At 37.6% G+C, this 12,230-nt stretch overlaps 2 protein-coding genes across 3 annotated transcripts; one reads left to right on the top strand and one right to left on the bottom strand.

Moving 5' to 3' along the window:
• Window positions 1-321: 321 nt before the first annotated feature.
• Window positions 322-6,702, top strand: pllp (plasmolipin). Of its 2 annotated transcripts, none has more exons than XM_067500609.1 (5): window positions 322-444; window positions 670-907; window positions 4,414-4,587; window positions 4,809-4,925; window positions 6,175-6,702. In XM_067500609.1, the coding sequence occupies exons 2-5, from the start codon at window positions 743-745 to the stop codon at window positions 6,280-6,282; spliced, it is 564 nt and encodes a 187-aa protein (XP_067356710.1). In that variant the 5' UTR covers window positions 322-444; window positions 670-742; the 3' UTR covers window positions 6,283-6,702. The 2 variants fall into 2 exon arrangements, with proteins under 2 accessions (XP_067356710.1, XP_067356711.1); XM_067500610.1 differs by having other exon boundaries at window positions 374-479.
• Window positions 6,703-8,044: 1,342 nt separating this feature from the next.
• On the bottom strand, window positions 8,045-11,985 carry arl2bp (ADP-ribosylation factor-like 2 binding protein). Its single transcript, XM_067500611.1, has 7 exons — window positions 11,879-11,985; window positions 11,425-11,494; window positions 11,033-11,094; window positions 9,861-9,967; window positions 9,629-9,714; window positions 9,330-9,426; window positions 8,045-8,948 (listed from the first exon to the last, which is right to left on the bottom strand). The coding sequence occupies exons 1-7, from the start codon at window positions 11,895-11,897 to the stop codon at window positions 8,850-8,852; spliced, it is 540 nt and encodes a 179-aa protein (XP_067356712.1). The 5' UTR covers window positions 11,898-11,985; the 3' UTR covers window positions 8,045-8,849.
• Window positions 11,986-12,230: the final 245 nt, after the last annotated feature.

Raw genomic sequence — 12,230 nt, 5'->3', positions numbered from 1 at the left:
CGCATACATAAAATAAACTCTGATGCTTTGCAAAGCTGATGTTTGATATAGTTTCTAAAATTAATTTGACATATTTTGTTGTTTCATTATATCTATTCATGATTTTATATTATATCCTTTCCTTATTTTTGACATTTTTTGTGTTTTAAATTAGAACAACATTGAGGCTTAAAACACCAACGGAGGACAGTGCACCAAGTGGGTGTCACTGAACTATTTTTGTCCCTCACCCTTTCCCTTCTTCCAGTTTTCAAATATGTTAATGAGTTACTCAGGTGAGAGGCCTGTGAGAGCCTCATGGGTGGTGCCAGGAAGAGACCAAAGCAGATAAAGAGGGTGACTAAACACTCGTTGCTTGCGTGTGTGTGTGTGTGTGTGTGTGTGTGTGTGTGTGTGTGAAAGAAAGAGAAGAGGCAGGGAGAGAGAGAGACACAAGAGAAAAAGGTGTATTCAGACTAACAAACCACCATTAAACACCTGTCAGTGCAAGTAGATAGAATGACTACTGAATATTTAAGTTTCTGAACTTGGAAATTTCACTGGAAAGTTCCTCTTTAACCCTTTTGTTTTCCTTTTTGTTTTTTCAAAGACTTTACACCTTTGTGTTTTTGTGGTATTTTTTACTGTGGACTTTAAATTGAATATTTACTTTTTTGCTGCTGCCACCAGTGGATGGGGTTTACCGATGAATGCCAGCATTTCTGAGCAGTGAAAAACCTATCTTCAGATAAGCTGTGTGATCATGGCAGACTTCCCATCCAAAGTTACCACAGAGACCAGCTCCCCCCAGTCCCAGAGCTCTCACCAGGGTGGAAACAGTCTTCGAGGGCTTGCTGCCAACGTCACCATCCTGATGGACATGTCCTTTATCCGAAGCATCCCAGCCATTCTCATGGTGGCTGAAATAGTATGTAACAGATCCAGAATGAATGTGTTTTTATTGTATTCAACACTTTTGAGTGCACAGTCCTACTCTTTTCACTAGGCCAAACATCTTCTCTGTTCTTAGCTTTTCTGTTCTTGTCAGGCCCATCATGTGTGAAATCATTGGCAAAATACTTTACATCTATTTCTTCTTCTTTTCCTTTCGGCTGTTCCCTATCAGGGGTCACCACAGCGAACCCTAACCTCCATCTAACCCTTTACACATCACCAAATAATGTTTTGGCAGTGTATCAAAATATATACAACATCATTCTTCATACTGAAAGTATATGTCACCAAATGTCAAAGCTCTATGCAGCAGAGAAAGGACAAGTCTGTACCGCAGTTGTGTAATAGTATGTGGCAACGGTAGTCTGTTGTTTTGTATATATGAAGAAAAGTGACAAAACCTGACTTTATGTGTGTAGAGTGTGGATAATCCAGGATTAGTGTAAACAAATATGCAAAATACAGATCCTGTTACATTCAATACTGAGGGTGAGTTAGAGGCAAACCACAGTGTCAGATGATTTTGTCACAATCGATCCAACGATAAAGCAGAACTAGATAAAACGATTTGTATATCTGCACTTCTAATCCGGAACCAGCAATTTGAATAAATATCAATAAACTTTAGTTTGTGTACCATACAGTAAATGCCATTTGCTGATAACAAAAACATCACTGTTGCTGGTCAAAGCTGCTTCTGTCTTGCTTAGCAGTGTGCACACAGATCTGTATTTTCATGTCCGGGTTTGGCATAGAGCTCTGAACTGAAAATAAAATTGATAAGGATTTATGTTTATGTACATGTTAGAGATAAAACTGTCAGGCTGCCGGGCTTCAGGATTAAATGCCTAAAGAAGGAATCAGAATAATGTCATGTGATGTATTTGCACTAGCCTCTGTCCACACAGAGAACATGTGACTGGTTGGATGACTGAAAAATTGCAAGAGATCTTTGTTCCCTAGAGGCCCCATCCTGTCCTGACACTGTTCATTCTTTAGAAAACATTTGCCAGCTTTACCTTTTTATGGGCTACAAGCTTTATTGGTGTTAATGTGCAGTTGGGTAAGAGTGTGCTTTTATAGTAAATAAAGGTTTAAAAGTGTTTGTCGTGTGGCAGGTAAATGCTGATGTGAGAATAAGGAGAAGTTTTATCCACCTATGTTTTTATTGAGTAATAATAAGCTCGAGTCAGCATGTTTTAACATTTCTCTTGCAAGTGAAAAGTACAGATGGTACAGATAGTGTCCTCTCAATGTAAACAGGCTTTCTTTACAGGCTCTGCTTTTGATAAGCCAGGAATCTTCAACTAACTGGGTAATGTAAGGTTCAAGATGTGTGATATGTTCAATACAAAGTAATATTCAGGGTTTGTTCAGGCTGGGCCGCCACAGGTTTCTTATCTGGCTAATATTACTTACTGTCACGTTGCACACTGACAAATGGTCTCGTGATGTCTAAGTAGCTAGATGTTGTCAAAAATACTGTTTTACAATAGTGACAATAGTAATAAAAGAAAACCCATAATCTACAGCATAAGACATAAGACCGATCAACCAAAAGATTAACATTACCTGATGGTAGAAAAATATTATGAACTAACAAATGCTGATGTATCATTGTGTATTAAGCACCTATTGGCTCCACTTTTACCAACATTGACACCTATTTTTTTTATTAATACTCTACATGTTTTGCCACAAGTACCACAATCACTATTGTTTAAATATACGATTTTCTCATTGGAGTACATTTATTTTTGGACTTTAGGTAAAATGTAGACCTGCTTATTACTTTTACTTAAGTAAAAGATTTAAAGTGTTACTTATAGTGGAGAACATTTTAGGCTAATACTTGGACTTTTACTTGAGTATTGAGTTTGTGCACTTCTACCATCTCTGCACAAAGTGTATCACATTCTGGTGTGTATATGGGGCTGTGCAGCTGCAGATTGCTTAGAGTGGACATGTGGACCCTTGTCCTCCATGACATCATTAAGACCACCAGTGTTTTTCTTGTATCTGATCAGTGTGTATAAGTCTGCTGTTTGGTGATGTGTGTACATTATGGCCAGTTTTATCACCTGTCAGTTGAGCTTTCAATAGGTAGAACTAGTGAAATATTAGAGAATGTAAGTGGCTTTTAATGACTAAGAAATAAAGATTCAGACGCCTGATTACATGTGTTTTGGTTCAGCAGATATAGTAAGTGTTGATCACCTCTATCAGGTCATTTTGAGTTGGTTGTGATTCTGCTATGCTGTGAGTAAATATCAGAACAGACCACAGCCATGATTTGGGAGAAAGTGATTCTCTAAATTACCTGATAAAACTGCAAGAGATCACACCATCTCTCGCTATCAGGATACTGAACCGACTATGGTGTATCCTTCAGTGAGTCCTAACACTTTATGCTACTGTATATTCACAACAGTAGATGTTGTGAATGTAATTGTGTGAATGTGAACCTGCCATCAATAGAAATATTTTTAATCTCATTGAATCTGACTTGCATAAAGTGTTTAAATCACAGTGTTTATGGTGATCCTACTTTGTTGATGTGTCAAACTTAACCAAGAGCAAAGTTTTATCCAGAGTGGGTGAGAAGAAATTTTAAAAGGTTGATTCACCTAGTTTGAAATTCAGTTTAGTGAAACATAAAAAGGATATACCAACACTTTGTTTGCTTAAATTTTTTTAAACCTAACATTTTCTCTAAATGACTGCCTTCAGTCAATATTAACTTTCATATTTAAAACAATTGGTTTCCTCTTTCAAACTTCCACCTCTTCATGTCATTTTAATAAATCAAGTATCCCAAACTGCATCATAAAACAAAACTGCTTAACATGACAGATGCTTAAACATGGGCAGTGAAAAGGTTACAAATATACATACTTATCGCACAGGTTTGGCCTTCAACTCAAGTAATTGTGTGATATTCTTTAGTGTCCTGACTGTGTTATGATATTAATCATCACAGACAATAAGCTTGACTCAGAAACATTTTGTAATAAGGAGGCTGAGGATATCTGATGTTGATCTAGTTCTGAGCAGAGGTCTTTGTTAAGATGTGTGCTTTGCAAAGCTCAGCGGTGCCTAATGTGTTTGTGTATCAGGTGTGTAAAAACTGAAACATGATCTTGGTATACATAATAGACCGACTGGCCTTTCACGTCTCATGAGGAAGAAGCAGAGAGAGACACAGAGGCAAATAAGTTTAGGCTTGAGTCTCCTGAGTTTTCATGGATCACAGTTTATGCAATATGTGCCTTATGTCCTCTAATAAAGCTCAGAAGACACATCCTCTAATAAATTTCACTTTGTCCATTTCTTTGGTATTAAGTCGGAACACCTGAAAACTAACACATTGCACTTTTGTGGTTAATGCTAATCAGGTAATGCTATCATGCTAATGTTCCAAACTAATTAGATAAACAAATTAACTTATCATAATATAGTATCTCTGTGTCATGTGTCTAGGTTCTGGGGCTCCTTCACTGGGCAATAATAGCCAGCGCCCACTACACATTGGTGCCAGCATACGGCTGGGTGATGTTTGTGGCCGTCACACTGTGGATCCTCACCACCATCCTCTTCTTCATGATCCTTTTTGGGTCCCAGCGAAAACTCACCGCTGTCCCCTGGCCTCTGACGGTAGGGAGAATGGGATAGCGGGGAGGAGGAGGGAAGGGAAAAGCTGAAAATTTTACAGGTGAAAAGTTTCTAGGGAATGCTTTCCTGTGTAAACTGCAACAACTGTTTAGGTCATTAACCTAAAAATCATCTGTTCCTAAATTACTATTTATTCCTGTGAATACATACAAAATAGGTTATGAAACCAGAAAAGGTGGCTAATGTTCCTTGTCTTTTGCTAGGTGATGCTGTACCAAGGCATAGCCACGGTCCTATATCTGACTGCCTTCCTGGCCAATGCAGCATCTGTCCAGCCATTCAGCATCACCTTATACTACGGACATATGGCGGCCGCAGCTGTAAGATGCCTAACACTGCTCCCAATGAGTCACACACAAACAACTGATTAAATTTTGACACAATGCTCCAAGAACACACTCTGACATGTCTGATATGACCTGTTTGATGGTTGTAAACAAACAAAAGTACTAGTGTTTGAACACTGTGTGAACTTTACACATTGAGGCACCGCCCTCATTGTCACTCGCTGCGATCAAGGTTTTCCGAGGTGTATTTCTAATTGCATGTGTACTCAACAGGCTGTGCACACCTGAAACCTTAGAAAGAGGGAGAGGCTGAGTAAGATACAGGGTGAGGCTCTTATAGCTGGAAAGCATGTCATGTGCTTCAAAGTGTTTGTCCTACCATTTGATCCTCCCCTCTTCTGTTTAAAGGGGTCAAAGTTCAATTTAAATAGAAAAAAGGGGAGACTGATGCAGTGTGACACTAGGGAAGGTGTGTGAAACAGACAGAAAACACCTGCACAAATGATGCAGATATGATGTGCTGTTATTCACATTGGATTGGTATAATTTCTCACACACCCATCCTATCATGAACTCTTTTTGCATTTTATTGCCTTTGAGGCACATTGACACAGACTGTGGATAGTGGTCTAACAGTGCACTCAGAGAGCTCAAAACTGAAGACCAAAAAAACTGATCATATCAAATATAGATTAGACATATAGATTTTTATAGATTAAATAAAGCCAGGCTGAAGAGGAAGGTTTTAAGATGATGTTTAAAGCATCAACACTTTCACCTGCTCTCAGATCCTCAGTCAGGCAGCACCACAAGCTTGAAACATAAATACTAAGAGCTACCCCGCCAAAGTGAAAGATGACATAAAGTTGAGAATTTACTTTTGTCAACAGTTTCTATCTCTGAGCCTTTGAATCAACTAAAATCCCAGTTTTATCCTGGTCGAGACATCTAAAATTCATTTATCATCGCTTGTTCCTCTTTAATGAAAAGACATGGCCACATAAACCTGAGTGTGATCAGCACAGCTCTGCAACAGATGCCACAGAGAGAAAAAAAGTTCACATACACTCATGATGTCACAGCAATACTGGGCTTTACAGTAAATTATTCCTCAATTTTTGTTTGTGTGTTTGTTTTTTGGTGGAAGTAGAATAATTGTAAACATTTCTGCCCTTTACAGTTTCTAAACAGTCCCTAAAATATTTACAGATTGACCATGTTTTCTGAAATTTTTGAAAAGGTGAGATTGTCTGAGCTCCTGTTTATGTCTGTGTCTGTCCAGTTTTTCAGTGCTGTAGTTACCTTGGCATATGGTGCCAGTGCTTTCTTCTCCTATTTGGACTGGAAGGGTGATGGAGGAAATGCTGCTACCACCACAGTGCCCACCTAGGACTTAAACCTGTGATTCTGCACCAAGAAAGGGTCCTCGTATTTTCTGTGTCTCAAGATTTCTCTGGATTGCCTAGTGTTACTGACTCTGGTACCCTGAATACTAATCTTAACCAAAGCCCATGACTAGGCATGACTTTTCAGCATTGGATTATCACCACGACATGTGGCTATTGATACAATATCTCAACACGAAATGAACAAAATTTTTCTTTGAAGGAACATCGGTGGTTGCAGAGAGACTTCACATTTAGCGTTCCAAAAATTAATACATTTATTAATACTATTGTGAATTCATCCAAAGGTGGTACTGAATGTGCGTGATTTGCACATTACGCAAAGAGCATCATATAGTTACTAACTCCAGCACATTGTGCATTTAAAGATTGTAGACATAAGATTGCAATAGTCACCTGTGAAATTCCCCATGTGATTTTTTTTTTTTTTTTGCTAAAAGTTAGAGTGATACAATTTCATATTCCTGTGATAATTTCAATGTAGCTCTGTAATGAATAATAGAATAAACTTTGCTTGGCAGTTTTCACCTTTTACCTTTTTAGCATTTAATGACCAATAAAATGACCACTTTTTTCAAGATTAGACAAAGTAGGTGAGGGGTTGTAGCTTCACACAGATACGGTATGAGAAAGTATTAATGTTAAAATATAACTCTCAGCAAAAAGCAAATAAACACATTTCCCAAAATGCCAAACTCTTCTTTTTTAGTAAGGTGGCCTCAATGGAGCAAAGCTTCTAAAAACAAACAAACATAATTAACAATTTCAACTGGAGAGAAAAGGCAGTTAATAATCTATATTCACATAAGGCAGAACTTATTCTACCTTTAAAATCCATAATGATATCAGAAAATGTGATAAACATTGACTGTATTAGTTTTGTAAAATGACTTCACATCTAGTAAAGTTAAACATAACATACACACATACATAATCCCTCAGCCTTATTTATCTAAAACATTAAAATAGAAGGGACTGTGCTGCTAAACTATAGTGTAAAACATGTTTCAAGTAAAATAGATTTCAAACAATTGAAGATTTTAATTTGAAGCCAGTGGGTGTGGCTGAAGAGAAAACTTTGAAGAAACAAATTGTATTTTGTATCATAGCCAAAAGAACATCTTGTCTCCTTGGATAGTCAGTCATGTAAAGATCCAATTTACACCATAAAGGGTCAAATCTTTCTGTTCCTATGAGGGGGGATTAAGAAAATAGATCTGAATTCTTGGTTACAAGAACGTGACAGCCCGAACTTTGAGCTCCCCAGTGGGGACTCCTGAGTAGTGTATTCTACTCTGTTATCTATTAAGGGGAAACACAAAGAAACCTATGAATTGAGAACTTTATTGTTGAAGTAGTCATTTGTTTACTGAGCATGATTTTGTTCTTGCTCTTAACTACTGACATAGCAACAAAAGATGTGACTAGCATCTGTCTCCTGCAGAAAACTGTTTTGATTTCCTCTGCAGACTAATCAGATGATTGTGTGCTTACACAGACACTTTAAAAATATACACATTAAAGATATGTGGAATAAGTTAAATATTTTGTGAAGTTAAAAGTCAGAAGATGTTGTGTTTCTGCAGAACATTAACGACTGACGATTCGAATATTGTTCCACTAGTGACTCACTGAGTTGTTGTGCAACACATTTTTCCAATTTACATGCTGAACTCCTGTTGTACTGCATGTGCCTTTATAAACTATATTGTGTTTTTGTACCAAGAATTTAAACGTTATTGAAATGTTGAAAAGTGCTGCAACTCAAATATGCACTTGTTTAAATAAAGAACTTGGTGATTTCCAAAGAAGGCCTTTATCCATTTATTTGAAAATATCCTTTTACTAACAAATGTGATTTTAACAGCATTTTAGCAGTGACATGAAAACAAGTAGAAAACTTTGACACTGTACTTCAAACCATATTGTAGAGATTTCTAATCATAAAGTAATTTTGTACATTAAAAGAATCACATTCACAGGTGCAAAAAACAATCCAACACATTTTCAAACTGACCAAATAATTTAAAACTTCTTCAAACATATATTAGAACTGTTCTTGTGAAAAACATATCAAGCAAAGAGAGCACATTTTTAAACATCCAGTCATATCAAATGATGTCCCCTACCTACTAAGAGATGTGTTGATGCCTTTCACATGAGAATCCTTGGGATGACCTGAAAACACAAGCATTTCTCTTCTACTATCACCAGGCCTCACTCATCTTCAAATTTCATTTAAAGACATTTGATTATTTCAAGTAAACATTAGGTCAAGTAGAGTGTTTGTGGAGTAGAAAGTCAAAAGCTTCCAGTATCACTCTTTGCCTACAGTATGGCTCTGCAACACACATGCCAGCCAGTCCACCACATAAAACACAGACGTATGCACATACCAATTTACCATTAGTGTTCACTTGTGCAGAGTCTTTACATTGATGGAAGTGTATCCTGAAGCTTACAGCTTTACTGATCACAACCTAACATCTTTCTGAAGGCCCATGAACAAAACTGTACATGAACACTTGGAGGCAATTCAAGTGTTTGAGTGTCACTGGGATTTAGTGGAGCCACTGTGTTTGGAGCCTGCTGGGATCAAAGATGTGACAACAAGTCCCTCACTCAGGTCCAGACCTCGGCCCTCTTTCTCCTAGAAAGACAAAGATTTGTACAGCTGGTATGACACCAAGGAATTTCACACACATGCAAACTTTGGAATAAGTTCAGATTTATTTACTACCTTTCACTAAGTGCTAGAATGCAATACTCATATTTTTATTATTTACATCAGGAGATAGTGCTTTAAGTCAGTGTCATATGACTTTATGCTACTTAACGATTCTAGAATATTAAATAAACTACCAGCCAACATTTTCTTTGCCACATGGACTTGGTGGCACCTTACTCTGGTTACCTAAGAAATTTTGATTTGATTACATGAAACACAAGTGATAGCTGTGAGCTCATATATTGTGTTGTGATACTCGATGAAGCAAGTATTAAGGATTTTCCAAGCATCCAGAAAACTCACAGCTCTGTATTCCAGTAACATCTCCTTGAAGGCCATAAAGTCAGTAAACGTCAGCAACATGTCAAAGATGTCACCAGGAACCTCTTCTTTGTGTTGCCTGCAGAGAAGGACAATTATCAAGAGTCTCATCACATGTTCAATGTACTTGTGTGCCACCTAGAGGCCTGCTGCAAAATATTGCTGCTTGTGAGTAACGTGTAACAACCAAATGTATAAGCTGACTGTTTGCTTTCAATTACACATTACTCTAGAAGAAGTAAAAGAGTTTGTCTCAGAAAAGAGTTGGTGTCACATCTTACATGAGCAGCTCTATGAAATTGTTCATGTTGAAGTCAGAGATTCTCTCCATCAGCTGTTGCTCCAGGTGTTTCTCCAAGAGGTCAACCTACACAACATACATGAGTTATTTTCACTTTGGTCTTAGTTTAGGGAATATCCCTACTACTAGGGAATAACAATAATAGGTATTTTATAATATACAGCCAGGTCTGGGTGTTAACCTAGGTCGTAGTGACTTTTCCAACAACTCACATATTCATTGAAGATAGGAGTGTAGCTGAGCTTGTTCTCATCAGAGTTGTCAAACTCCAGGTAGTGTTTTTCTAGGAAGCTCTGCTGAAGCTGCTGGAACTCTTCCTCTAAAATAAATAAAGAATTGACTCGTAGAGCATCACATACCTTCACTGTTAATGGGTGAAACACTTTAAGATTTTATTGTCAATAATAACTGGCCAATAACTGCCTGATTACCCACCCCACAACAACACTTTTTCTAGGCTCAAATTCATTTAAAGCAACAGTCAGGTGTCCAAATGGAAACAGTTTTATCATGCTGTAATCAATTCTCCTGTTCATACTTGCCATAAAGAAATTATTTTCTACAGCCCCTATAATGGAAATGATGTAGGCCAATATCCTCTTTTTGTCCTTGTATAGTAGAAAAAAATGTAGTCAAATGTACTTAAAGTGAATACAGAAAGAGGTAATTTTGTGCTAAACAAACTGCAAGGTTGAAGCTTGAAAGAAGGCTAAATCCTACCATCTCCCTCCAGATATAGATTTCAATTATTTTTTCCTGTGGATTTTAGTCCTCATCCCCTACAGTACAAAAGCCTCCCTCAAATAAACCTCTTTATTAGCAGGATGAATTGTTATAGCAGGTAAATCCTGTTTCAGTGTTCTTATGGACACCAGACTCTTCTTTTAATTCACACAAAATGTTGTGAACCTGTCCTTTTAAAACCTAAATCCTAATTTCTGTATTTAGCAAACACCAGTGATGGGGGACCTGGTAGATCAATGGGTAGAGCATTGGGTTGGGATACAGAAAGTCACGAGATCGAATCCCACCCTATCAGGTGTAACCCTGCTGTTCCACCAAGGGCCACCCTGGGGCCGGTCCCGAGGCCGGATAAAAATTGGTTGACGGTTGTGGCAGGAACAACATAAAAAAAGTCATGCCAAAATCAACATGAGGAAAATGTTCTGCTGTGGTGACCCATGAAGGGACAAGCTGAAAGCCGTTGATCTTTAGTCGAAAGCAGTGATCTCCCTTTTCAAGAAAGAAGCCAGTTTTCTCACGTTCAGAGCTTTTCAGTGGCTTTATCCTTTGTTTTACCGAGGGCTGTTGAAATATGTTATACAAACCCAAAGTTCGATGAAGCATCGAACAAAAGGAAGAGTAGCTTCATGTCCAATCTTACCCATGATGATGTCCTCTATACAGCCAATTACAGCATCAAAAGCAGTGTCTGCAGCGGAGGAACTATAAGGAGAACAAGAAACAACATGAAACAAACACCTATAATTTATAGGTAAAAACAATGCATTTGAGAGGATAATTATATTCACAAGGAAGCAAGGTGGATCTGCTGTTAGCCTGTAAACTACTAGTTTACTACTAAAATGTGAATCTATTGGTTTACAAGCCAGGAGGAATGCATCACTGTACGACTGCCAATAACCCCATGTTTCTTAGCTAGACTTGACATTTGGAAATCTCATTCAATATCTGTGCACAAGCTAAAAGCATGCACAGTCAACATAGGAAACAAAATGAAGCTTGCGATAATCGCGTATCCGTTAGTCAGCCAACCTTGAAGTAGCAAAGTTTTCTTCGTCCATATCCACCATTTCTACGATGTTTTCCCCGCAGCTCCGTGTGTCTGAAAAGCGAGGGGATGTGAAGCTAAACGTTAGTAACGTTTCATAGAGGGCAAATTTGTACGCTATGTAACTAGAAAACAAGACAGTTAACGTTAGCCAGCATTACCACGGTTTAGTTACAAAACATCCTCACATCGTAACACTATAACAATAGCTGGTAACTAAATTGGAGTTAGTTAAAGCAAACGTAGCTGACTAACTCAACAAAGGTTAACGTTAGCTAATTTTATCTAAACACCTGTAACGTAGCCTCAAATGAATACGAACTTTAACCGATGTTAGCTACACTACGCTACACTACTTGTCTGTTCTCCGAACTAACAATGTTAATCTACACAATTATCTTTCTATCACTGTTAGTCAAATACATTTATTTTACTTACTTCGTCCCTGGATATCCATGTTAACGTGAATATTAACGTTAAATACTGAACATAATGCTGTTTCCAAGGAAACGACGAATCTGTGTGCGTCTTTGCGTGCCGTCCCGGTCAAAAAAATATTTGCATATTGGTTCCTACCCAAGTTACAAAAAAGATTAGGGACTTATGAATGCTGACGATGTATTATTGCTTAAACAACAGTCAACAATAATCCCTGAACTATAATTACTATAATAAGTATTATTCAAAATATATTGTTTTCTAGTTTATTCAATTCAACTCTATTTATATAGCGCCAATTCACAACAAAGTCATCTCAAGGCACTTTACAGAATAAAGTCAAGACTATAAA

Source organism: Channa argus, chromosome 4 (assembly GCF_033026475.1).
Source record: "Channa argus isolate prfri chromosome 4, Channa argus male v1.0, whole genome shotgun sequence".
NCBI lineage: Eukaryota > Metazoa > Chordata > Actinopteri > Anabantiformes > Channidae > Channa > Channa argus.
Note: the sequence above shows the minus strand (reverse complement) of the source record. Positions and strands in the feature narration are given on the sequence as shown.

Bases quoted from the DNA above. Each gene is read 5' to 3' on its own strand.
- pllp (XM_067500609.1), top strand. From the start codon at position 743: ATGGCAGACTTCCCATCCAAAGTTACCACAGAGACCAGCTCCCCCCAG. The intron at 908-4,413 runs GTATGTAACAGA...TCATGTGTCTAG, and splicing joins TTCTCATGGTGGCTGAAATA to GTTCTGGGGCTCCTTCACTG. The intron at 4,926-6,174 runs GTAAGATGCCTA...GTGTCTGTCCAG, and splicing joins GACATATGGCGGCCGCAGCT to TTTTTCAGTGCTGTAGTTAC.
- arl2bp (XM_067500611.1), bottom strand. The intron at 11,095-11,424 runs GTTGGCTGACTA...TTCTCCTTATAG, and splicing joins GAAAACTTTGCTACTTCAAG to TTCCTCCGCTGCAGACACTG. The intron at 9,427-9,628 runs GTAAGATGTGAC...CCTTCTCTGCAG, and splicing joins AATTTCATAGAGCTGCTCAT to GCAACACAAAGAAGAGGTTC.